The 22,412-nt window shown below is 50.2% G+C and overlaps 2 protein-coding genes across 5 annotated transcripts; one reads left to right on the forward strand and one right to left on the reverse strand.

Annotated features, from left to right (window-relative positions):
- The first annotated feature begins 698 nt into the window (after window positions 1–698).
- COPS7A (COP9 signalosome subunit 7A) lies at window positions 699–12,261 on the forward strand. Of its 3 annotated transcripts, none has more exons than XM_062515538.1 (8): window positions 699–961; window positions 1,041–1,116; window positions 1,645–1,733; window positions 1,808–2,010; window positions 2,493–2,598; window positions 2,955–3,106; window positions 3,240–3,313; window positions 12,243–12,261. In XM_062515538.1, exons 1-7 carry the CDS (start codon window positions 800–802, stop codon window positions 3,277–3,279), a joined length of 828 nt encoding a protein of 275 aa, XP_062371522.1. In that variant the 5' UTR covers window positions 699–799; the 3' UTR covers window positions 3,280–3,313; window positions 12,243–12,261. The 3 variants fall into 3 exon arrangements, with proteins under 3 accessions (XP_062371522.1, XP_062371521.1, XP_062371520.1); XM_062515537.1 differs by lacking the exon at window positions 12,243–12,261 and adding an exon at window positions 6,592–6,686; XM_062515536.1 differs by lacking the exon at window positions 12,243–12,261 and having other exon boundaries at window positions 3,240–4,723.
- A 1,961-nt stretch (window positions 12,262–14,222) lies between these two features.
- Window positions 14,223–20,947, reverse strand: MLF2 (myeloid leukemia factor 2). Of its 2 annotated transcripts, XM_062515540.1 has the most exons (9): window positions 20,860–20,947; window positions 20,586–20,659; window positions 18,666–18,792; window positions 18,162–18,197; window positions 16,670–16,723; window positions 16,152–16,277; window positions 15,655–15,814; window positions 15,324–15,563; window positions 14,223–14,802 (listed from the first exon to the last, which is right to left on the reverse strand). In XM_062515540.1, exons 2-8 carry the CDS (start codon window positions 20,633–20,635, stop codon window positions 15,385–15,387), a joined length of 732 nt encoding a protein of 243 aa, XP_062371524.1. In that variant the 5' UTR covers window positions 20,636–20,659; window positions 20,860–20,947; the 3' UTR covers window positions 14,223–14,802; window positions 15,324–15,384. The 2 variants fall into 2 exon arrangements, with proteins under 2 accessions (XP_062371524.1, XP_062371523.1); XM_062515539.1 differs by lacking the exons at window positions 20,586–20,659; window positions 20,860–20,947 and having other exon boundaries at window positions 18,666–20,075.
- Window positions 20,948–22,412: the final 1,465 nt, after the last annotated feature.

Here is a 22,412-nt window from a genome sequence, read left to right on the forward strand (position 1 = left end):
TTGGGTCGGAAGGGATCTTAAAAAAATTATCTTGTTCCAACACCCCTGCTGGAGGCAGGGTAGGACCACGTTCTCAGAGGTCCATCAATCCCTGGCCTTGAACATTTCCAGGTGTGTGGATGAAGAGTATTCACCAGACTGGCAAGACACATTAATACGTGGATGCTCATCTGGCACTGATTGCCTTGTTGGGACATATCTCACTATGGCTGAGCAGCTTGGGGGAGTTTTGACAGAGGATGGGTCATGAAAAATAAAAGAACGGCGAGCAGACGCTGCTGGTGAGCAGGGCAGGACATGAAAAATGTGCAGAATGGAGCTGAGGACTGGCCGGTGCCTGTGACCATGCGGTGGCCGCTGTCTGTCTGGGCAGAGGCTGCGCCGCGGGCAGACCGCACGCAGCCTGGGCTGGTCCGGGGACATGAACGCTGCCGTGGCAGGGTGACAAGGGCGGCCGGGAATGGCCGGGAATGGCGTGGGACGGTCGGAGGATGCGGCAGATGGAGGGGGACGGCCCCGGGACGGACGAGGCGCCGCCGCGGCCGCAGCGCTCAGCCCCGCCAGTGGGGGGCGCCCTGGCGGCGGGACTGCGCCGCCGCGCTGCGCCCGGCCCGGCCAATGGGGCAGCGGAGGGGGCGGGCCGAGGCGCCGGCTCCGCCAATGGGCGGCGGGTGCGCGTCACACGCGGAAGCGGTCGCTGTGCGCCGGTGGTGTCGGGCGAGTGCGCGGGGCCGGCCGGGAGCGCCCGGGCCGGGGCTACGGGGGGCGAGAGAGCGATCGGGCCGGGCCGGGCCCCGCCATGGCGGCCGAGGGGAAGGTGACGGGGCAGAGCCAGGAGCAGTTCCTGCTGCTGGCCAAGGCGGCCCGCGGCGCCGCGCTCGCCAGCCTGATCCACCAGGTGCTGGAGGCCCCGGGCATCTACGTGTTCGGGGAGCTGCTGGACATGCCCGCCGTCCGCGAGGTGAGACCCGCCCGGCCCCGCGGCCCCGACGGGCCCTGCCCGCGGCCCGGCGGCGCCGCCTGACCCTGTGTCCCCGCAGCTGGCCGACAGCGAGTTCTCCCCCGTGTTCCGCCTCCTCACCATCTTCGCCTACGGCACCTACGCGGACTACCTGGGTGAGGCCGGGCGCGGAGCGGGCGCCCCGAGCCCCCCGGCCCGGTGGGGGGGAACCCGCGGGGCGGGAAGCGCGCCGGAGACCCGGGACGTAGAGGGCCTCCCTCCTCGGACAGCCCCCCCCCTGCAGCCAGGGCTGGGTTCCCGGCCCGACACACGCCTGGTTGTGCTTTGGGCCCCAGGGTAGCGGGGTGCCTGGCTGTAATTAGCGCTGCCATTTGCCACCAGCCGAAGAGCATCCTGACAAAGACGTTTCTGAGGGGCCAGGGTAAAGGCTTAGGTGTCCATTGGGATGCACGTACTTAACGCGTGGGAAAGCTGGAAAGGCTGAGTTGAGGGTGGCGGGGAGAAAGGCTGCTCAAAAATGGTCTTTTGAGCTGAGAATTGATGGGGACAGCTTGGCAAAATGAAGCCCCACTTGGGGGATTGTGTGCAGACGTTTTAAGAGATGGGTGTGGTACAGATGCATCTGTGCAGAACTGGGAAACAAGGTGTAAATTCTAATATCCCGTTCTTTCCCCTGACAACAGCTGAAGCAGCAAACCTCCCTCCCTTGACAGAGGCTCAGAAGAACAAACTGAGGCACCTGTCAGTTGTCACTCTGGCTGCCAAGATCAAGGTAGTGGCCTTGTTTTTCCTGAGTTTTCCTCCCACTGGGATTATCGCGAGCTAGTTACCATCATGTTTCTGCAGTGCATCCCCTACTCAGTGCTGCTGGAGCAGTTACAGCTGAAGAATGTCCGGCAGCTGGAGGACCTGGTGATTGAGGCTGTGTATGCAGATGTGCTACGAGGGAGCTTGGATCAGCGGAACCAGCGCCTGGAGGTGGATTACAGCATTGGGAGGGACATCCGAAGGGAGGAGCTTAGCACCATCACCCGCACATTGCAGGAGTGGTGAGGAGGAAGCCCCCAGTACTAACACCCAAAAAAGGTTGCAGGAGTGGCTGGTGGCTTCCCTAGATCCTTTGTGTGTCACTAAGGGTGGGCGGTGTTGAGAGGTGGCCTACTCAATCCCCTTTCCCATACTCCAGTGGAAAGTAATTTTCCAAAAATAATTTCCCAAATTCGTCCGTTTGTGTCTAGAGGGGTGATGGGGATACAGCAGCCTTTGCACAGTGCTGGCTGCTGGCAGGAGGCTTCCTGAGTGTTTATCTGTAGTTCTTAACCCAGCATGGTTTTGTTACCTGTCTCCCTCCCAGAAATAACATGATTCCCAGTACTATTACATCAGACTCCTGCCCCTATATCTTCCCTGCCTGGCGTAGCTGTCACCTCCCAGTGTTTTTGGCCTCTGGAGTTGAAATCTGCTGTCTTTCACGTATCTCTGTATGCTGTGCCAATTCCCTGGCCAGTTCAGTTGTGGGTCTCCTCTCCAGGTGCCAGGGCTGTGAGGTTGTCCTGTCGGGCATTGAAGAGCAGGTGAGCCGGGCCAACCAGCACAAAGAGCAACAGCTGGCCCTGAAGCAGCAGATCGAGAGCGAGGTGAGTGGGTGCAGCAGGGAACACCCAGTGCCCCTTGCCTTATAACAGCTAGAACCAGTACCCTGTGATTGGTACAGTCGTCACTGAAGTGAGGCATTGCCTTTTCCCGAGGCCAGAACCCCCAGGGACATGTGCCTGAAGAAGAGTCCTAAATCAGCTTAATACTCCTCTGCACTGCAGGGGCTTGGACAGATGTTGGCTCTTTTGCTCGATGTGAGCTTTCAGCTCTTAGCTCCAGGGCTTCCTTTAGAAACAAATTTTAAAAAAAATCTGAAGCAAAACTAAAAACACCTGTAGCCAAAAAAAAACCCCAGCTTTGGTAAACCCATTAGTTCTTGCATTGCTGCTATTTGCAGGTGGCAAACCTGAAGAAGACCATTAAAGTGACAACAGCAGCTGCTGCAGCAGCCACGTCCCAAGACCCAGAGCAGCACCTCACGGAGCTCAGGGAGCCGGCTCCTGGCACCAACCAGCGCCAGGCGAGCAAGAAAACCTCCAAAGCCAAAGGGTGAGCAGTGCGGGCAGGCAGCATGTATGCAGGGGAACATCAGTGCACTTTTCTCCGTGCACTCAGGAAGGAAGGGAGATATGAACCTGAATGTCCACATGGAGCTTTTCTTTTTTTCCCCCTGTGCCCACAGGCTCCGGAGCAGCGCTAAGATTTGGTCTAAATCAAACTAGTTGGATCTCCAGATCTCCATTCACAGCTGGGAGGGTGAGAGGAAGAGGTTTGGGGGATGGAGGGGTAGCAAGGGTCCTAAGTGTGATGCTTCTGAGCTCTTCTCTGAGATACATCTTGCCAACTAACTCTCTTGCATGTTCTCTTTCCCATCTTCCTTACCGACCTTCCAGGCAGTGTCTCCCTCCTTTTCACGCAGTGTTTCACACTCTGAGCTTCAGGTTGTACCCATTGCTGTTTCCCAACCACTCAAGCCCCCATTGCCAGGGCCACCTGTTTCTTTCTTTCTCTCTCCCTGTCTTTTGACAGGTCAATTTCAGGAGCCATAAAGTTGTGACAGCCACCTTGGCACCCCCAGGGCATCACAAAAGCTTGGAAAGATGGTGCTGGTGCTCAGCAGTCGTTTTGGCTCTATGAGACCCCCTGGGATACTTTGCTCCAGGACACAGTCTTTGATTGTTTAATCTTTGTTTTGCTAGGTGGGAGGGTAGTTTTTGAAGGGATTCTTTAAAAAATATATAAATTTATTATAAATATATATAAAACAATAAAAGTATAGATCTACAGACATATCTGTACAAACCTGTGCTCCTGTGGGTAGTAGTGTCTCTTTGCCTCGTACCCTGATTCTGGAGGTTCCAAAATAAGATGTGAAATTAAGAGCCTTTGTCCCATTTTGGGGTGGAATATCCTCAAAATACTAGGTTCTCTTTTCAAAGGTAGTGCCACAGTATTTCTATTGGGATGAGAGTACATAAAATAGAAATTAATCATAAATCTTATTTGAAGTGTTTCTTGTATGGTTGATTTTCCTCTAGACTCTTGAAAATGTGATTTTTCAGGTAGTCTCAGAGGAAGGTGCAGAGACTGAGGAAAAAGTCCTTATTTATGTCAATATTGTGTGTCCTGTGATGTGGGGATTTGCCTGACAGGTGAAGGTAGCAGAGTCAATGCCCACATGTGTGAGTTCTCACAGGATAGATGCTGCACAAACTGTTCTCAGGTGGTGGTGGTGTCTGGTTGGGAAAAAAAAAATCCGAATCAGTGAAAGTGACTCCTGTGACATGCCCAGGAAAAAAACTAACTCAGGTTCTTTAAAGGATGCCTCCTCGAGGCTGGCTTGGAGCCGAGTCAGATGGATGTCAGTGTCACACTGCTTCTCCACAACGTGTAGCTGATGTAAATGTAAATTGACACCATGACTCCCACCCCCGCTTGGTTCTGTGCCTTGTGCCAAGACTAAAATTTGATTCCCTGAACCTGTGTTTCTGTGTGTGAGCAAACCACGGGTAAAATAATCCAGTGAAGGAAATCTGGGAGCTTCGTCTCTCTGGGATCTTGTTAGGTTCACTGGCTAGGGTGGGTTTTCTCCTGGGTCAGCTTTCTGTTCAGACAGGTGAGAGTTGGAGCCGAGGCAACGTAGGTGTGAGCGAGTCTTGTGAAGGGGGTGGGGAGGGGGGGTGAGTCTGTGCCTGTTTTGGTGGTAACAAGGTGCCATCTCAGATCTCAAACCCCACAAAATGCAGGTCTAATGCCATATCACTGCTTTGCTAGTTCCAGGCTGCTCTAATATAGTGCTGACAAGCAATGGGAAAGCCCCGTCACCCGAACCCATGAACTCCTAAAACTTCCAAGCAGCTTTGTTTGTTCCTCCCTGTGTGGTCACAAGGCTAGGCATACCAGCTGGCTCTGCTGGGGACAGGGATATGCCAGCTGTCCAGGGGTGACAGCTCTCGTTGACCAGGGTCTCCCAAGAGCTCAACCAGCCCCACACCTTGCCCCCTTCTGTTGCATGAGGCACTGAGCACCTTGGCTGTAGTTGTCTGGCACAGAAGTGCCAAATAGAAGAGTTTTGGTATGAAGTTGTCCAGATGGGAGACGCAATTCTGGCTGCTGGAACACATGAGGGGATAGCTGAGCCAGGATTGTGTACACCCACCTAGAGAGACTGGACGAATTTGCAGCCATAGGGAACCTGCCTGATGAATCCTGCTCTCCATAAGTTGTTGGGAGGGATTGTGACAAAGCTTCCAGCTTTTGTTTAAATCACCTGAGCCTTCCTCCCTCTGTGTCACATCACATCACCTTCATCTGTCTCTGTCAGGGAGGAGAGGCACTGCGTTTGTGATTGTCTGCAAGAAACAAACGCGTCCATGTGTATCAGATTTTCAGCTCCCTGGGAAGGGCTAGTCTGGGACCGAGGTGCCAACTGGGGAGGAGATGCCTGTCAAGCACCTGCCAGATGTCTGGCACCTCACACCCTTTGAAAGATTTGCTGCTTGCAAAGCCATTGGGGTGTGATGAGAAAGACTGAGGAGATTTGGCTTGGGATGGAGCTGAGCAGCCAGACAAAGCACGTGTCCTAACAGCCACTGGCTGATGTCCTGGAGCGTTGCCTCCAGGGACAGCTGAAGTTACCAGTAATGGACAAGGATATTTGTGTCCCACAAGAACCTGCTGCTTAGGAAGAGCTGCTGTAGCAGCTCTTTGCTCTGAGTATGTCACCTCCTCTCTGGTCTGTTGGGTTATGCTATCTTTAACCAAACTGAAGCTATTAGACACAAAGGGTCTGCTTCAATGCCCTGAACCCACAGTTTAAATCCAGGCTGCAGCTCCCAGGAGTGAAGCTGGAAGCCAGCACTGAGAATTCCAGGCTGGTTCTGTATGATGTCCTGTGCAGCAAAGGCCAGGCAGAGCAGTGCCTGAGCTTTGTGCCACGCACTGCCAGCGGCCTTGGGAGCACAAATTCTCCAAGTGGGTGACAGCAGTCAATGTGTGGACTAGTGTGGATCTTGCCAAGTGGGGGCTTGCCATTCCAGCCCCAGGCTTGGATCCTCACAGCTCAGTCACAGCTGGTACAAGTCTGGTTGTGTCATCCTGCTGTAACTTTGTCAGGTGACATCCAGCTCACCCCCATCTCCCAGGGTCAGCTCATCCCTCTGGGAGCAGCATTTGCCAAGCACAGCCATAGATAGGCTTTGCTCCCCCTTCCCATTTGCCTGCCTCTCAAGGCTGGCTGTGTTATGGATTTTAGGAGAGTTTGGGATTAAACACAGCTCTGAAAGTCTTCAATTTTGTTTACTTTTCAAAGGGAGCACCTTTTAAGACCTCCATTAAGAAAAGGAAAGCTGGAGGTAGCACATAAAATTACTTCAGACCTTTGGTAGGACTGAAAAATAAATGAGAGGGTTGCAGTGCAGAATGAAAGTATTGCTGCAAATTGGCTTGCTGGATGGCAAACAGAGGGCAGGAGTGTAGGTTTGCCTTTGCCCTTCACCTGAAAACCATGGTTTTCATTTTTCTGCTCAATTCAGCCGTGACTTGAAATTCAGTTGGAGAAGATGTGAAGATTAATTAATTAGTTAACATTTATAAATCACTTTGAAGATGGCAAGAGTGAGGTAAGTACCAAGTATTATTATAAGTTTTCATTTTTAGAAGTCTTTATGTTTTAACCCATTTTTTTTTCAAAAGAAAAGACTGAGAAAACAGACCCTGAGTAGAGAAGAACAGAAATTCCTGGACATATTAAGCCCTGCAAAGGAACCAGGTTTAGGAGGCTGTAGAGGAGAGAGTACAGAGAAATGTCCATCACAAAATGAAGAGCAGGAGATCTGCCATCCCCAGCACAAAAAGTCTAAGAGATCCTGTGCAGTGATTCATTGCAACCCCTTCTTTGGATATCTACATATGGGGCTTTCACGTGGGTTCAGAAAAGGGAGGAGGTACAACAGGACTTGAATTGCTCTATCACTGATGTCCAACTTTTGCCAGCCACCTCCAGCTGCCCTGTGCCAAGAGATAACCAGGGATTGGAGTTAATGATGGTAACTACTGCATTCTTGGGGCACAATTTCTTCTGGGGAGCTTGCTGCTCCCTTTCTTGAAGGTGGTGAAGGTGCTGGGCAGCTGCTGCCAGCAGCTTGGCCTCTGCTGCAGTGCCCATCTGTACCTGGTGAGTGGGAAGAAGTGGCAAAGCCAGGCAGATGCCTTGCAGGACTTCCATAAGGTTCTCCCCACCCTCCACTGCTCTGTGCTGAGGTACCTCTGGAGTCAGAGGTGGTCTTTGTGTGCACAAAAGGAGTCGATATTTTATTTACTGGGGCTGCTGAGGCTGCCCTTGCTTCTGCTCTCCAAAGGAGACCTTTGGCAGGGTGGTTTGTCTCCTGATGAATGGATGGGCTGGTGTGTACCTAAGTGCTGTTACACTTTACCAAGCCTCTTTTGCACCGGTGACACTGGCTGGGGGGCACATCTCTGGACAGCAGGTTTCCTCAGACCTGTCTGGGGGGAGCAGCCCTGCCCCTGCCCAGCAGCAGGACATGTGCCCACCACCTCCATCCTCCTGTGAGCTCCCGGTGCCAACTGAGGAGTGGTGCTGCAGGGGCCATGGCAGCCAGATTGCATCCGCTGGTCTGCAGGGTGATCATGCATCTGTGGTCCCCCAGACCTCCATGCAGGGATGCCTTGGCTCTGCTCCACCAGGGCAGTGGCTCAGTGCTCCTCTGAAGGCCCCTTATGCCAGGAGGGTGCCCACAGTCTGGTCTGCTGGGAGAGCTGGCACAGAGGATGTGTGTCCCCCTCTGCTGCTCATGGGGCTGTACGTTTGCACGAAGACCCCCTGACAACAGCAGCCACTGAGGGCTGTGCCTGCTGCTTGCCACAGCTGGACCATCCTTCCTGGGGTGAGGCTGTGGCTCTGCAGGATTCTGATGCAGAGCTAGGTAGAGTAGACAGAAGAATCTCACAGTTCATGTCAGCTGCTGCAAATGCATCTCTCAGATCTCGGACATTCTTCTTGTCTCCTCTGTATGCCCTGGAATAGCTGCTCATTTTCCTTCTGTGACCCCTTTCCCTTTTTGCCATCCTCTCCATGGGAGACTGTCTGTGTTCCCATCTGCAGGGCTCTTCTTTCCTCATCCCTTTTCCTAGTACTAGTCACTGCTTTGCTGAAATGGTCATATAAAAACCACCTGTTTTCTCAATTGGTTCCACAGGTACCCCATCTTTTGGGTGTTTTTCTCTCATGATTGCAGCTTTCGAGGAGCATCCCTCTTGGTCTAGTGTGGAATTAGGCTGGACTACTGTATGCCTCCTCTGCTGGTGGCAGGCTCTTCCCCTGCCAAGGAAAGGAGTTCATTTGCAAAAATTCTTTGTGCAGTGTGCAATTATATTCCTGTTGTGATGGATTCAATAGGCAGCAAAATTCAGCTGGATTTGAGAGCTGTGACCCCCTTTACAGTAACAGGAATGTTCAGAATTCCTGTAGCACTTGTGCATATGTAAAAAGCAACCCTGCACACTCCTATTTCAAGGACAGTAAAATATCAGTCCCTTCAGATCAGGAGAAAATGTTTCTGGGGAGGCTTTGCCTGTATCTGCCTCCAAAGCATTTAGCACTGGTTTCAGGATGTGAGAAGATGGATGATCTCTTTGGTGAGAGCAAAAGCAAGGACACTCCTGGTGACCATGTGTGATTTCTTACCACTATGGTCTCACAATCCCTTGCAAAAGTTTCTCAGGTGCCAACCCCAAAACTGGTTAATTTTATTATCCCCACTAGCCCCCTTGGCAGGCTGCCACAGAACCCAACTGCTGTAGTGGTTAAAATTTTTTAATTTCCAGCTTAAATGAATTCACAGCTAATTTATATTCTCTTGTGCCTGTGCCAGCGTGGCTCTAGCTGGAGCTGTATTCCTCCCTGGTGTTTATTTCCCTTGAGTACAGACTTCACTTTGCTTAACTAACCAAATCAGCCCCCTTGTGCACTGTGAGCCCTCCATACTCTCTTACTTGCTCTTCAAATAGAGTGCAAAAGTGCTCTCTTACCTGCACTTCCAATTAAGCTTTCTTGGCTAGAAATGAGCGCAGTTCTCTTCCACAGGTGAAGTCTGATCAGCATCTCTCACAGGCACAGTAACACACACCTATAGCTACCAGAAATGCCTCCTGGATTGCATGTCTCCTCCTTTGGTTATCCAGAGTACTTCTTCTTTTCTGATGGTTATTATCAAAGAAGCTCCAGTTTATAGCTAAAATCTTGATTTTAGGTCCTATACTCCTTTTCCCTTTAACTTTGTGCTACAAACTTTAGCCCTTTTGCTGTTACTGACACCTCAAGGCCACCTACATCCTCCTGTGTGATACCCTCATCCAATTTGGCAATGTTTCTGGGTTTTGTTTATTTACTCAAGGATTTATTCTTTTGCAATCTTAGGTCTTCTTTTCTGTCATTAGTAAGGGATAGAAATTGTGAGGCTAGTGTCTAATCTTCTATCTTAACTCTGGACATTACATCACCAGCAGTTGGAGATAGGTAGTGTCTGTTCTATTTCCCTTCCTTTTATTACCTTTTCCCCCCATGCTAAGTTTGTATTAAGTGCCCTCAGGATTTAAAAAGCCAACCAGATGTGAGGAGATAGTGGAAGTAATAATAACCAAAGTGAAGTTTCCCCATGGGAACAGTTTGTGAAGTGCTGTCTTTAAAAAGGAAAAGTCCCAGTAGGGAAAAAAAATCCCAGTTACATTTAAGATAGACTGAAAAATAAAATCAAGTCCATTTTTGAGAGTGTTAGGAAAAGTAAAAAAAAAAAAAAAAATACTGGAAATCAAACAAGTCAATTTTAAGTTATACACTGGACTGCGGTCTATTTTAAATGTTTTTGTTCTCCAGAACTGGAGCCAGTGTCTGTAGGATTTTACACTCCAGCCCCATGGCAGTGTCTGTTTGTTTCCCAAACAAACCATTGTGCCCAGAGAGAGCTCTGTTTCCTGCAGCTCTCTGTGGTCCCACCTGCTCTGGAGTCCTCATCAAGTCAAAAGGTCTCTTCTTGCCTTTCCCACCTTTCCCTTCAGTCTAGCCCTGTGCCAGTCTGTTTCCCCTCTCCTACTCACAGGTTTTTGAAGCCCAAAGGGACTGGTATAATCACACCACTTGCTTCTCAAGTGGCCAAGAACTGCCTCACCCCATTCCTGTGCCCATTCCCCAAATTCTCCTTGGGACACCCCATAGGGTTTGGACCGGGGAGGGCTGGGAAACGGAGGTGTGCTCTACTGCTCCCACACAAGCTCTGCATTCATGCCCAGCTCCATCGTGAGGTCGCTGCAGGTTTTCCGCTGGGCTGAAGAGCCCTCTACTGTCAGAAGACTCCTTCCCGTTTAGGTAACGCCAGCCCCATGCTCCAGTGAACTCAGACACAGGAGTCTTGAGTTCATGTTAACTCTGTAGTGCTAGGCAGTGTTTCCAGGCTTCCAGTCATCCTTGTTTCACCCTTCTTGAGTTTTCTTTGATTTCCCTTTTAGTGTCCAACACCCAGATTTCCCATGACTGCTTTACTACTCTGATATACCAATTTGATCAGAGGGGTGGAGCAGGTCTCCTACAGAGAAAGGCTGAGAAAATTAATGAGAATTTAGATTGTTCGGACTGGAGAAGATAAGGTTTTGGGGTGACCTAATTGCAGCCTTCCAGTACCTGAAGGGCACCTACAAGAAAGATGGAGAAAGACTATTTACAAGAGCACATAGTGAAAGGAGAAGGGGGGTGGCTTCAAACTGAAAGAGAGCAGGTTTGTACAGGATGTTAGGATGAAATTCTTTACTGTGACAATGGTGAGGCACTGGCACAGGTTGCCCAGAGAAGCTGTGGGTGCCCCATCCCTGGCAGTGTTCAAGGCCAGCCTGGATGAAGAAGCAACCTGAACAACCTGGTCTAGTGGAAGGTGTTCCTGCCCATGGCAAGGAGGCTGGAACTGGATGATCTTTAAGGCCCCCTCCAATCCAAACCATTCTGTGATTCTTCAAAGGGGAGAATTTTTACCTCTGTTCTTGGTGAACACACACTAATGCATCTCAGTGTAACCCATCTGCACAGAGGAAGAACTAATCCAAATTCCTTTTGGAGTTCTCCATCTTGAAAGAGCACAGACTATGTTTATGTCCCTGGGTGAATGTCTTTTCTGCATTCAGTGCAGCCAAAAATACCTACTGTTTATAAATAAACACACCAATAGTTACTGACTGTTCAGTACATCTCATCTTTTTCCAGCATTTATTACTTTCATTGTTCTTTGGATCCTCTGAAAGCTTCATCAGCACTGGCTTAATACCTTCTTTCAGATCATTAATCAAGTTACTAATGAGCATTAGTTTCAGAACAACATCCTACTGGAAATAATTTCATATTCTACAGTCTCTTTTTCCCTCATTACTTGAAATCTATCAGTGAACTAAAATTTATAATATTGGCCCTTTTGTTGTTTCAATAATTACTAACTTATTTTACATCAGAATGCAGTCTTGTGTGGCCAGATAAAATGCCTTGTGCTGCTGTAACCTCTGACTCTGGGTTGCTAAAGTGCCTTTGTTAATGCAACCCATAATTTAATCAGAAATTATCACAGTTGTTGGACAGGAACAATTTTGAGAGGTGAGATCACATAAACACAAATATTTATTTTTAAATTTAATGCATTTTGCATCTCTTATCTTGATTTAATGTCAGTTTACCTGGTTTACAGATGTGGATATCATCTAAGTTTTTATTTACAATTATTGGCACCAGGTTAACTTTCCCATACTTCCTTCTCCCCAGTATTCTACAATTCCCCTGGTATTTTACAATACTTAAAAAAGTACAGTGAAAGATGCACAGACCTTCAGGGCTACCCACAAAAACCTCTAAGGTTCCCACCAGCCGTAATGGGTTTGATTTTCATTCTATATTTTCAATTATGGAAAACTCAATATATAGCAAACAAAACCACCTCTGTTTCTGGTTTATTTGTGTGTAGCTGGTGCAGTCTCATGCAAGGTTATAATATCCATCTTCCTGGTAGTTTTTCCATCCTCTCTCCACGTCATTCTACCCACCTCCCCCTTCCTCTGTCTCACTTCAGGTGCCTTACTTGCTCCTTAGGAAGGTACTTAAGTAGTACCACTGAACTGCACTGATTTGGTGTTTCAGTTCATCCAATATGAAGGCGACAGGTATGGGAGGAGGAAGAAGGGATTTTGTCTCCCTTGGATGGATGACTTGGAAGCACGCCCTGCCCATCTGAAATAAATACTGTTTGATTTTCATGTTGAGAACATCCAACCTTCTCTTTCACCATCTTGCTGGCACAGCTGTCAGAGACATTTCACAAATGGAAAAGTCTCATCCCAGCCTTTCCCATGCCCTGATACAGGAGGTAGATTGTTTTTAAGGGAAACCAATGCACTTCTAACTGTAACCAATAGGAAAAAACTAACCCCAGGTAGGTGTGTTCCCTTCTTTGGACAAAATCCTCCTGTGCTTTCTCAAGTCAGAAGTTCATGTACCATGTCAGCCTGGGACAAGCAAAGGAGTCGCCCTCTCAATACACTTCCCCTACTTCCAGGTTTGAGATCTCTAAAACTCTCCCTTGGGCTCCTGTCTTAACACAAAGTTCTCCTCTCACTGACCTTCTTTTCCCTATTCCTAGACCACCAGTGCCCTGCTGCCCCTGGAGAAGGCCAAGGTCTCAGGAATGACCGTACAGCAGTTAGCAAGGCTCAGGCAGCCAGGTAAATCACCTTCCCACTGTAGAGTGGAAGAGCACGCAAGGGTCCTACCTAAATCCATAAGCAGGACAGCACCCAACAGGGAGCAAAGGTTGAATCCAGATAAAAGGATTTGGGATTAGACCAACATTAGGAAATCCATGCCCAAAGAGGAATGGATCCTCACAATCAAAGGTCAGTGTTAATCCCCACCCCCAACACCTTCCTTCCGGTTCTCCATCTCAGACATTGCCTCAAAACCTGGCCAGGACCAGGCAGCTGGTTACTGCCACCATCTCCACGCAGTGAGCACCTTTCTGAGCACCTGGTTCTTCACTGGATCAAAGCACCAAGTGTCACATCTTGCACTGGCTCAAGACTGCCAGAGGGCTGCTGCTGTTGCAGTCCTTTTCACAGTCTGGCAAACCCAAGATGACTTCCACAAAACCTCTCCCAAGCCCTGCTTTTTTGTGTCGCTCCTCCTTCAGCCTTGCACTCTTCAGGGCTTGCCTTAACTATGACACCTCCAGAAAGTCACTCTCTGCCAGGGGCAGCAGGCTGCTAGCTTTGAAGTACCTTCCAAACCTAACTATTCTGTGACTCTTACTGGAGTTTGCCATGGGACAAAACAGCACAGGGGACAGAGCTTGCCACCAGCCACAGCTCTGTTCTGCACTTCCTTGAAGGGTGGAACACATACAAACTCTGCCCTAAGCTTCCAGAGGGTGGATGCTGCATCGTTTTTTCGGGGCAGGACAGTCAGTCCCCAGCAAGGTGTGTCTCTGCTAGTGCCCACAAGTACAGCAGAGGGATACACCGCAAGATCCCAGCACACCACTTCCAAGTGTAAGTCAGACATTCATTTCCTGCCTTCTGTTCCAAATAGACTGATGAAAAGGTTTGTGTAAGGGTGTGTGCCAGAGCATGAAACTGGCCAAGAACCCAGGAGATCTTCCCTGGTCCTATATTCCTAATGCCTCTCAATTTTCACCTAATACTGAAGAAGTTAAGAAAAGGTCATTCATAACGTCAGCCGCGGTTGCAGTGATATAATAAGAAAATAATGGAAGTATTCCCTGTCTGTGCAGGAACCCCAGAGGCCCAATTCAGGGCTGCACAGCTGACCAGGCAGCAAGAAAGACCAACCAATTTCCCTTGAGCGCACAGCAAAACTACAGCAATTAGAGGGCATTTTTTGCAAATGATGAGTTCTTGGGTCTTCTTTCACCGTTCTCATGTTGAGCATAATCTTGCTCTGTGACTACATGGGATGGCTATCAGGCTATTTTCTAGAAGAAAACAAAGCCTTATAATTTACCACCAAGCTTCTCAGCAATTTTCCAAGGATGTGAAAGAGGTTACTTAATTCCACAGCAGGCACAATTAGGTCAGCTGAAGGTAAAGACTGATTCACCAATTCTTTACAGTTTGTTTCTTTATTCAGTAAACATCTAGTTACAGGTCTCACAAATTAAAAAAGAGGGGGAGCTGATTGAAGAGGGGTCAGGGGGCCCACAGGCTGATCCAGCTTTTGTTCTGCTCCCCCCTTCTCCAATGCACACATCCTTCTGCTTCTCCACAGATGCACCAAGGAGCAGCAGGGGAATCGAAATCTCCGTCCCGGTGAGGGGACTGACAGGGGGTTCTAGCAGAATTCCCTCATATTCCTTTCACAGGGGACTGAACATAAACCTCAGAACCAGCCCAACCCAGCACAGAAAGAGTGGAAATTATGGAAGAGGCAAGGTGGCAGCTCCTCATGCCCAGCACTACTGGCAGAAAGAACAGAGCCAAGGGACAGCAGAGAGGGAATGGGCAATTAACGTGTTCCTTGCACATCAGTGAGATTCCCCATGCCCCACTGCAGCACCCAAATGGGGTGGAAAAGAGCAATGCAGATTAGTTGCTTTGTTTTAATTCTTAAGTGGGAGGGAGGTTAATACTAAATTTGAGGAGGATCCAAGTGGTGCTTTGAAGGGGCTTCAGAGTTTCACTGTCTGTACCTGGGAGGAAAGGAAACAGAAGACAAAAGAAGAGTAAGTGGTGCCTAGAAAGCAGAAGACAAAGATATGTTTAAACCTGATGTCTAGACATCAATAAAAGGGGACAATATCTCTTTTCAAGCATTAGATCACATCCTAGTGAGCCCTATTCAAAGCACAGGAGAGCAGACACCAGTGCTTACTTGTATTTCAAACTGAATGGACAGTAAATGGTCTCCAAGTTCTATACAATGACAATATAAACACAGATTGCAATCCTACATCACATCATACTATTTCAGCCATCAGTTAAGGCTGACACCATAGGTCTTTTGCTCATGACAAAGCTAACTTAAACAGCTTCCATCTTCCTGTTCAGCCCAGCATCTTCTCAAAATTCAAACCTGCTCTCTCAAAGTGGGAAAACCCCTTTTCAACCAAAATTTCAAAATAATGCAGGATAAGTGAAAAGAAAAAAATAACCCTACGGCTAAGAGGCAACCACAAAGCAGAAGGCAAGGAAGGAATTTGTTAAGACTTACAAGAGCGTGTAGGTAGATTTGGGGGTGGCCACGCTGCACCCCCCAGAGGTCTGTTCCGAGTTCACCAGTCATACCGGCGGGACTGTCTGGAGGGAGAATCCTCAGGGCCCTGGATGGCGAGACGAGTCCCTTCGGCCCGCCGGCCGCCGCTGCCTTCGTGACGCCGGTACTCCAGGCCCCGCTGTGGCCGGAACCGGGATGTCTCTCGCCGCCACTCGTCATCAAATGCGGCTGCGTCACCTGGGCAGGGAGACAACAAGCTCAGGTGGGGAGGAGCAGGTGGGGAAGGGGCACCTGGCTTTGCCGGGAGGAGGACATGGGCACTACTCACTTTCATCCATGTTGATGTAGTCCTGCCTCTCCTCCTGGTCACCTGTACGATGGTTCCGGGACCGCTGCATGATGTGGGCCCTCTCCCTGATGTGGTGCCCAATCGACATCTGTTCCAAGCCACTGTCCGAGTCCCTCACGGTTCGTCTTGTCTCACGGATCTGGGGGGCAGAATCCCACGTGGAATCAACATTTCCACTCCTTCTCCCAGCCCCCTAAGAAATCCCAATTCCTGCTTCCAGTATTTCAGCCAGTTTGCACTGCCACCACTCCCAGGATGTCAGACGCAGTGCTATGAAGAGGGAAGAATGGATTCCCCACTGCCAGCGCTTCCCATTTCCTCCCAGGGGCCCTTGGCATGGCTCAGTGAGTCACAAGAGCACAATGTGCTCCTGAAACTGCAGCTGACTGTGAAGCCAAAGTGCTGTAGGTGGCCACCCACAAAGCCACCAAACGAAGCCCAGCCTCTCACAGAAAAGCCAGCAGCCTCCTCCTTACCCCGCCAGGTGCTGAACGCATCTCTGAGGTCTCCTGATAGACTTTGGGCCCATCACCCAGGTTGGAATAAGAGATGACAGTTGAAGAGGTAAATGTCTGGCAGTTACCACCACTTGTCATATGCTCCTGCAAGAAGGAATGGGGAATGGTGGAAAGAAGGGATGGGAGGGGAGAAGCGATGGCATTTAATTCTCTCTATACAATGAAATAAGAAAAAACACAATAGGAAGAATATAATCCCCATGGGTCCATTTTTCTGGAGAATACATCTTCCTGTTAAATTAAGACTTATTTCTTGCTAAATAAGTCCACGCCCACACTTCCTTCCCCACCCCTCTCCTTTCCCCCCACTCAGGAACAAGCTCTGTCACAGTCTCCCAGTGATGAAGCAAAGTTTACAGCCTCTGTCACTTTGGCAGGTGTGGCTCAGTCCATCCCAAGCAGCACAGCAAGATAAGAGACATTAGAGGGATGGCAGAAGCACCCTCAATACAGAACAGTTCATGAAGGGCTCTTACCATGTTTCCAATCATGTCATTCATCATCCCAAACATATCTATAAAGCCACCTGCCTGATAAAAAGGAAGAGAGAACACAAGAGTAGTCACTCTGAGAAGACACATGAAGAAAGAACAACAAACTGTCTGAAAAAACCCTGCTGCCTAAGAAGAGCCTTGATTTCTTTCACGTTCGTTCAGTAGTGCAGAAAAAAAAAAATCCCCAGAATTTGGGGCTGCTGTTCTCTCCATTCTCTCAGGTTGCACTGGCCAACGATCTGGAAAAGGTTGTTCTTTTAGTTTAGATCCAACTGCCAATGCCCTGGGATTTGTGAGTCTGGGGACTCAAAAAAGTTAGGAGAAGAAATCTCAGCATGTGCACTAACAGTGATCTTTAGAAAGTTTCCACTCGTTGTCTTTTTTTCTAGCACAGCAACAAATTTGCTTATTTTCCCCTACATACACCTGCCTTTTCCATCCTGTAAACCTGAATGCTGCAGTAACACCCTGGGCCAGCAGGTCTCACAGGTTAATTGTGCAATATGTAAACAAAATTACAAGGTGAGTTCAAACTTGCTGATTTCTTTTTTTTTTCTTTTTTGCGTTTCCTTGAGTAGCCTCTTGTTCTCATTTCCAGCAGAGCAGTACTCACACGCAATGTTATTATGCTTTGAAGTCTATGTGTTTGTAGTCTTATTAATTCTCCTCTGAGCTACAAAAATTCCAGGGCGCTGAAGTCTCTTTCATTGAGGCAATTCTGCAGAGCAAGACAGCTAAGGTTGCTGGATCTGGAATAACCTATTTCCACTGTGTTATTTCAGTGAAGGATGGAGACTGGCACGCTCTGAGTGTGGTGTTCTCACGTACACACAGCCATTCTCACTCCAGCCTTGTTTACCTGAATTATTCTGCTGGCTTCTCCAGCTGCCACCCCTGGCAAAAGAGGTGCAATAATCCACTCTGCCTACTGATGGCCAAGTCCCTTCCTCACATCCTCACAGTTCCTCCATTACCTCCAGATCTGCAGCTTCTTTTCAGACATATGAGGTTATTAAGGGACTACCTGCTCTTCCCAGATATTAACTGTCCCAATTCCCATGAAATATTGTGCTATAACAGCTTTATGGCTTTTCTCTGGTCAAGGTGCAAATACAACTTCCCCATAGACACAGGGTTAGACTCCCTCTTCAAAAACAGCTCACGGACAGGATTATAGCATTAGAGGGGAAACAAGGTAAAGGCCTGAAGTCATAAAGCAACTCAATGAGAGGTCCAAGAGAAACCAGATGCTTCCAGTTTCAGTTCAATACCCTCTTCCCTATTCCACTTACTATAAATCTAAAGCTCATCCTGGTCTCCTCAGACATTCCCATCCTCCCTACCTGGCAGGATAGCTGGTCATACTCACAGATGGCTAGATTTTAGCACTGGTTGCAGGCAGTGCTGATGAATCTCAGTATGGAGCCACTACTTGGAAAGCCTCTAATCTGACCCAGAAAAACAGAAAACTTACCATGCCGAGCATCCCAAAGGGTGAAACAGCTCCTGCCTGCCAGGAGAACAGAAAAACAGAACAGAGAATGACTTTGCAACAGCCAAACAGTAGATCCTCATCAGAACACAATAATCCTTCTCAGAAACACAACTGGGAACACTCAGGCTCTACAAACAGATCAAGAAAACACCCCACGGATTCCTGGAGGTTCAAGCCACATCACCCCTAACAAACCAGACATGAGGTGATGCTCTTACATTTCTCCCCGTTATACGAATGCACATCCTTGAGAAACAACACGTATTTATTCCCTTCCTCCCAGCCAATCTAGAACGCAATTGCCTTCAACACCTTAATACAGGTGGAATAAAGAGAAGGACCAGAACACCACTGCCTAAGAGATTTATTCTGCACCCTCTACCTGTGTGGAGGCGAGGGAGGTGCCCAACCCAGAAAGGGTGGGAGACAGAAGCTGACGAGGCAGTTTGGGATATTCTAGCCTGTACTCAGCCCCTCTGTTACCTGCATCCTACGGCCAGCCTGGCGAGCCCCAGGTGTGGTCCCATCCGTGATGCCAAGGAGTGGCCCGAACCCAAAACTCCCAGACAGCATGCGGTTCATGTGCTGCCGGTGGATGGCAAAAGGATCCCTTTGGGAGAGGTGGAGAGAGCAATGGTGAGGACAAAGCCCCATATAATCCACTCCTCCCATCTCTGAGTTTTTCCTGCACAACTGTACATTCCTTCCCAATCCCAACATTCAGAATCCTGAGAATTCTGTGTTGTCTGTGGTGATTACTGGCATTGGAAGGGGCCTCTGGATCCCACCACATTTCTTGAGATAGAAGGTTTCATACCACAGAAGCCCTCTCGGGTACTAATTTCTGTCCGCTCAGAAGTAGGCTGGTGTTCTGCTTCCAGTACTGCTCTGGAGCCAAGTATGGCCAAGGCCACTCCAGAACCTCACTGCTCTAACATTTTTTGTAGGGAGGTGCATGAAGACCTTCCTGGCTGCAGAGTGAGGGCTACATTTAACAGCACCAGGGAGCAGGAGATCCTACATATCATCCTCTCACCCCTCCACGTACACAGACACAAACAGCGAACTGCAAGACTGGAACCTCCAGAATGGACTGCATGGCCTGACACCCCTCTGCCCCCCAGGGGTTGAGACCACATACAGCTTTTTCCAGATTTGAGGGAGAAAGGGAACAATAACCGGGATCCCTAACTAGTTTTCCCTTCTTTTCCGCCCTCCACTTTGAGGGCTGCACGTATTCACACACACTGGTGAAGCAAGAGGAGGAAAAGGAGGGTAGGGGATAAATAGTCACAGAATATGGCGGCCACAACAAGGAACTTCTGGGAAATACCATAGCTCTTTTCCTGCACATCATTTAGTCTGCAATTATCCCTCTCGAGCACGAATGACCTCTATAGCATAGACTATTCCTGAGATCACAGAAGCACCCATTACAAACCAATACTTTTCTGTCTGTACTGGAAATGCTTCCCATAATAAAAGTTAGACTCATACCTGCCATGTTAATGAGAACACTGTCATTCGGTGACTAACTGGGACATCAAGGTCTCCTCTCCTGCTAATTTGCTCACAGCTGATAAAATTCTTGCTTACTACTGATTTCATAAGTAAAAAATGGATTATTCTTCAACATGCATACATTTCACCAAATTTCTAGTAGTGTCTTGTATGACATAACCGAATTCTTCCTGTATTAACAGTCTATTCCTTATCCATTTTGGCAAGGGCTGCCAATTTAGTGTCACTGCCGAAATTCATCAATAACATCCAATTTCTGTACTGAGGACAGAAACAAAAACATTCAGTGAAAGGAATCCCAGGAAGAGTTCTTGGGACCTTTGTTAGATTTCAATACTCATGCTTCAAAACTACTCGTTGTCTTCGCTTTACTTTGTTCCTCACAACTTGACAACTGCTTCAGCAGCCTTCTCCGGCTCCATTAATGACTTCCTGTGCAGAACAGCAACAAACACTGGACAGAGCAGCAGATTTTATCTATCTCAACTGCAACCCTACTTTGCATAAGGAAGAAAAAAAAAATCCTTGCGTAAAGAAAAAGATTAGTTATTCCAGCCCTCTCTGTCTCTCAGACAGCTGCGATGCCTTTCGGCCTACTTTACTACGCTTTCCTCCAATACCACGCTCCAATACCGCAGGAACGAGACCGACGCGATCCCTGTTACTCGCCGCGCTGCCCCTCCGGCGGATGTTTTGTGTTTGTCCCCGGCCAGCCGCGCTGCAGCGGCGCTCCCCGGGCCCGGCCGGCCTCTGCCCGCCCGCTGGGACGCGGGGGCAGCGCTCTCCTCCCCGGAGGGGGACGGTGCGTGCCGCAGCCCTCCCTCCGTTCCTTCCCTCGCTCCCTGGCGCTGATCCTCCCGCAGGATGCCCACCCCGACTCACATGGCAAACATGGGGTCCTCCGGCTCGCCATCCCTCATCAGCCGGAACATGCTTCCCTCGCTCGGGGGCGGCCTCTGCGGAGGGGAGAGGGCGGTGAGCGCAGCCGGGGCTGAGGGCGGGGAGGGGCGGAGCAGCGGAACCGGCCCCCCCCCGCCCCACCGCCAGCCCGGGCAGGTGACTGCAGCGCTCCCCCCCCCCCCCCGGTCCCGGCCCCGGCCCCGGCCCCGGCCCCGGCCCCGGCCCCGGCCCCGGCCCGGCCCCTGCCCGGCCGTGCCTGCCGGTGTCGGCGGTCCCGGTTCGGCGCAGCCCGAGCCCCCGGGCCGCTCACGCCTCCGCGCCCATCGCGCCCCGGACCGCGCTGCCTCCGCCCCGCCCGCGCCGCGCATGCGCGCCCGCCCCGCGGGAGGGCGCGGGCGAGGCGGGGCCGCGCGGCACAGCGCCCCCTAGCGCCCCCCCGCGGGCGGCGCCCCCGGCCCGCAGCGCCCGCCGGGGAGCCCGGGAGAGGGAACGGGAGAGGGAACGGGAGGATGCGGTGATAACAGAGGGACCGCGCAGGCCCCGTCGCTCCGCACAGTCTCCTCACCTGGGGGAGCGCGGGGCCAGGCACTGATCCCTGCTCTCTGCGGGACAGGACGCGTGGGAATGGCCTGAAGCCGTGTCAGGGGAGGTCTAGGCTATCAGGAAAAGGTTTTTCACCCAGGGAGTAGCTGGACACTGGAACAGGCTCCCCAGGAAAGCAGCCACAGCACAAACCCTGACCGAGTTCAAAATGTGTTTGGACAATACTCTCAGGTGTGTGGTGCGACTCTTGGTAGTGGTCCTGCGCAGGGCCAGGAACTGGACTCAATGATCCTGATGAGTCCCTTCCAAATCAGAATATCTGGTGATTCTGTAGTAACCCAGTTGGTTCCTGGCCAGAGTCCACAGTCATGCCTGGCCGCTGCAGAGGCAGCACTTATCCCAGGCTTCCTGCACGGCATGGGCGTGTAGGAGGTACCCACGGAACTGCTTGGCTGTGCTGAGCACATGGACAGCGTGTGTACGCAGTGCTCTGCTGGCAGAAGCAGGGAGGATACTTTGTAAGCCAGCTGTGGGCCTTCACTGATCCTGGACAGCCACTGGGAATCACAGGTGAAGCGTAGGTACTTGTGTGCAGTGGTGGGGAATCTCCAGAAAGCAGGGGGATGGCACCACCTCTGGGGAATGCTGGTTGCCTTCAGCTACAGTCACCTCCACTGGATTACAGGGAAGAGAGCAGACTGACTCACCCCAGCTCCAGCCCAGGGCACGCTTCCTCAGTGGTGCTTCTGTTGACTGTTGCATCCGGCCCACCATGTGCAGAAGCCAGAATGGACCCGTGCCAGAGAACTGGAAATAGCAGGTTGCAAGAAGTGGTTGAGAAATTGAGCTCCGAGTTGTGGCAGGAGCCATGTCCTTGGATTTCAGAGTCTGACGGAGGAAAATGACGCGGTAGCATGCTTCATGTGTGGAATATATAGAGGACTTGGCAATACTTCTTGCCACAGCAGATCTCAAAACTGCTTGGTATTGAGAAAGAAGACCTCTCATGAGAGGCCCATGCCTGTGTATGTGCATGAGGCTCTTCAGAAGTCTCTTCTGTACACAGTAATTGCATTCTGCAGAGCTGAAACAAAAACATCCACATTAAGGGAACTGTCGACAGCACAATGGTGCAGGATCATGAAGTTGACACAAGTTCTATGGGCAGGGCACGAGCTAAGCAAGGCCAAACCTCCCAGAGGGAGGTTGTTCATAAGTGAGCTGCTGAAACAGGCTCCTGTCACCAGCTCACAGCTCATCTGAGAA

The sequence above is a fragment of the Cinclus cinclus genome, chromosome 2 (genome assembly GCF_963662255.1).
Source record: "Cinclus cinclus chromosome 2, bCinCin1.1, whole genome shotgun sequence".
Taxonomy (NCBI): Eukaryota; Metazoa; Chordata; class Aves; order Passeriformes; family Cinclidae; genus Cinclus; species Cinclus cinclus.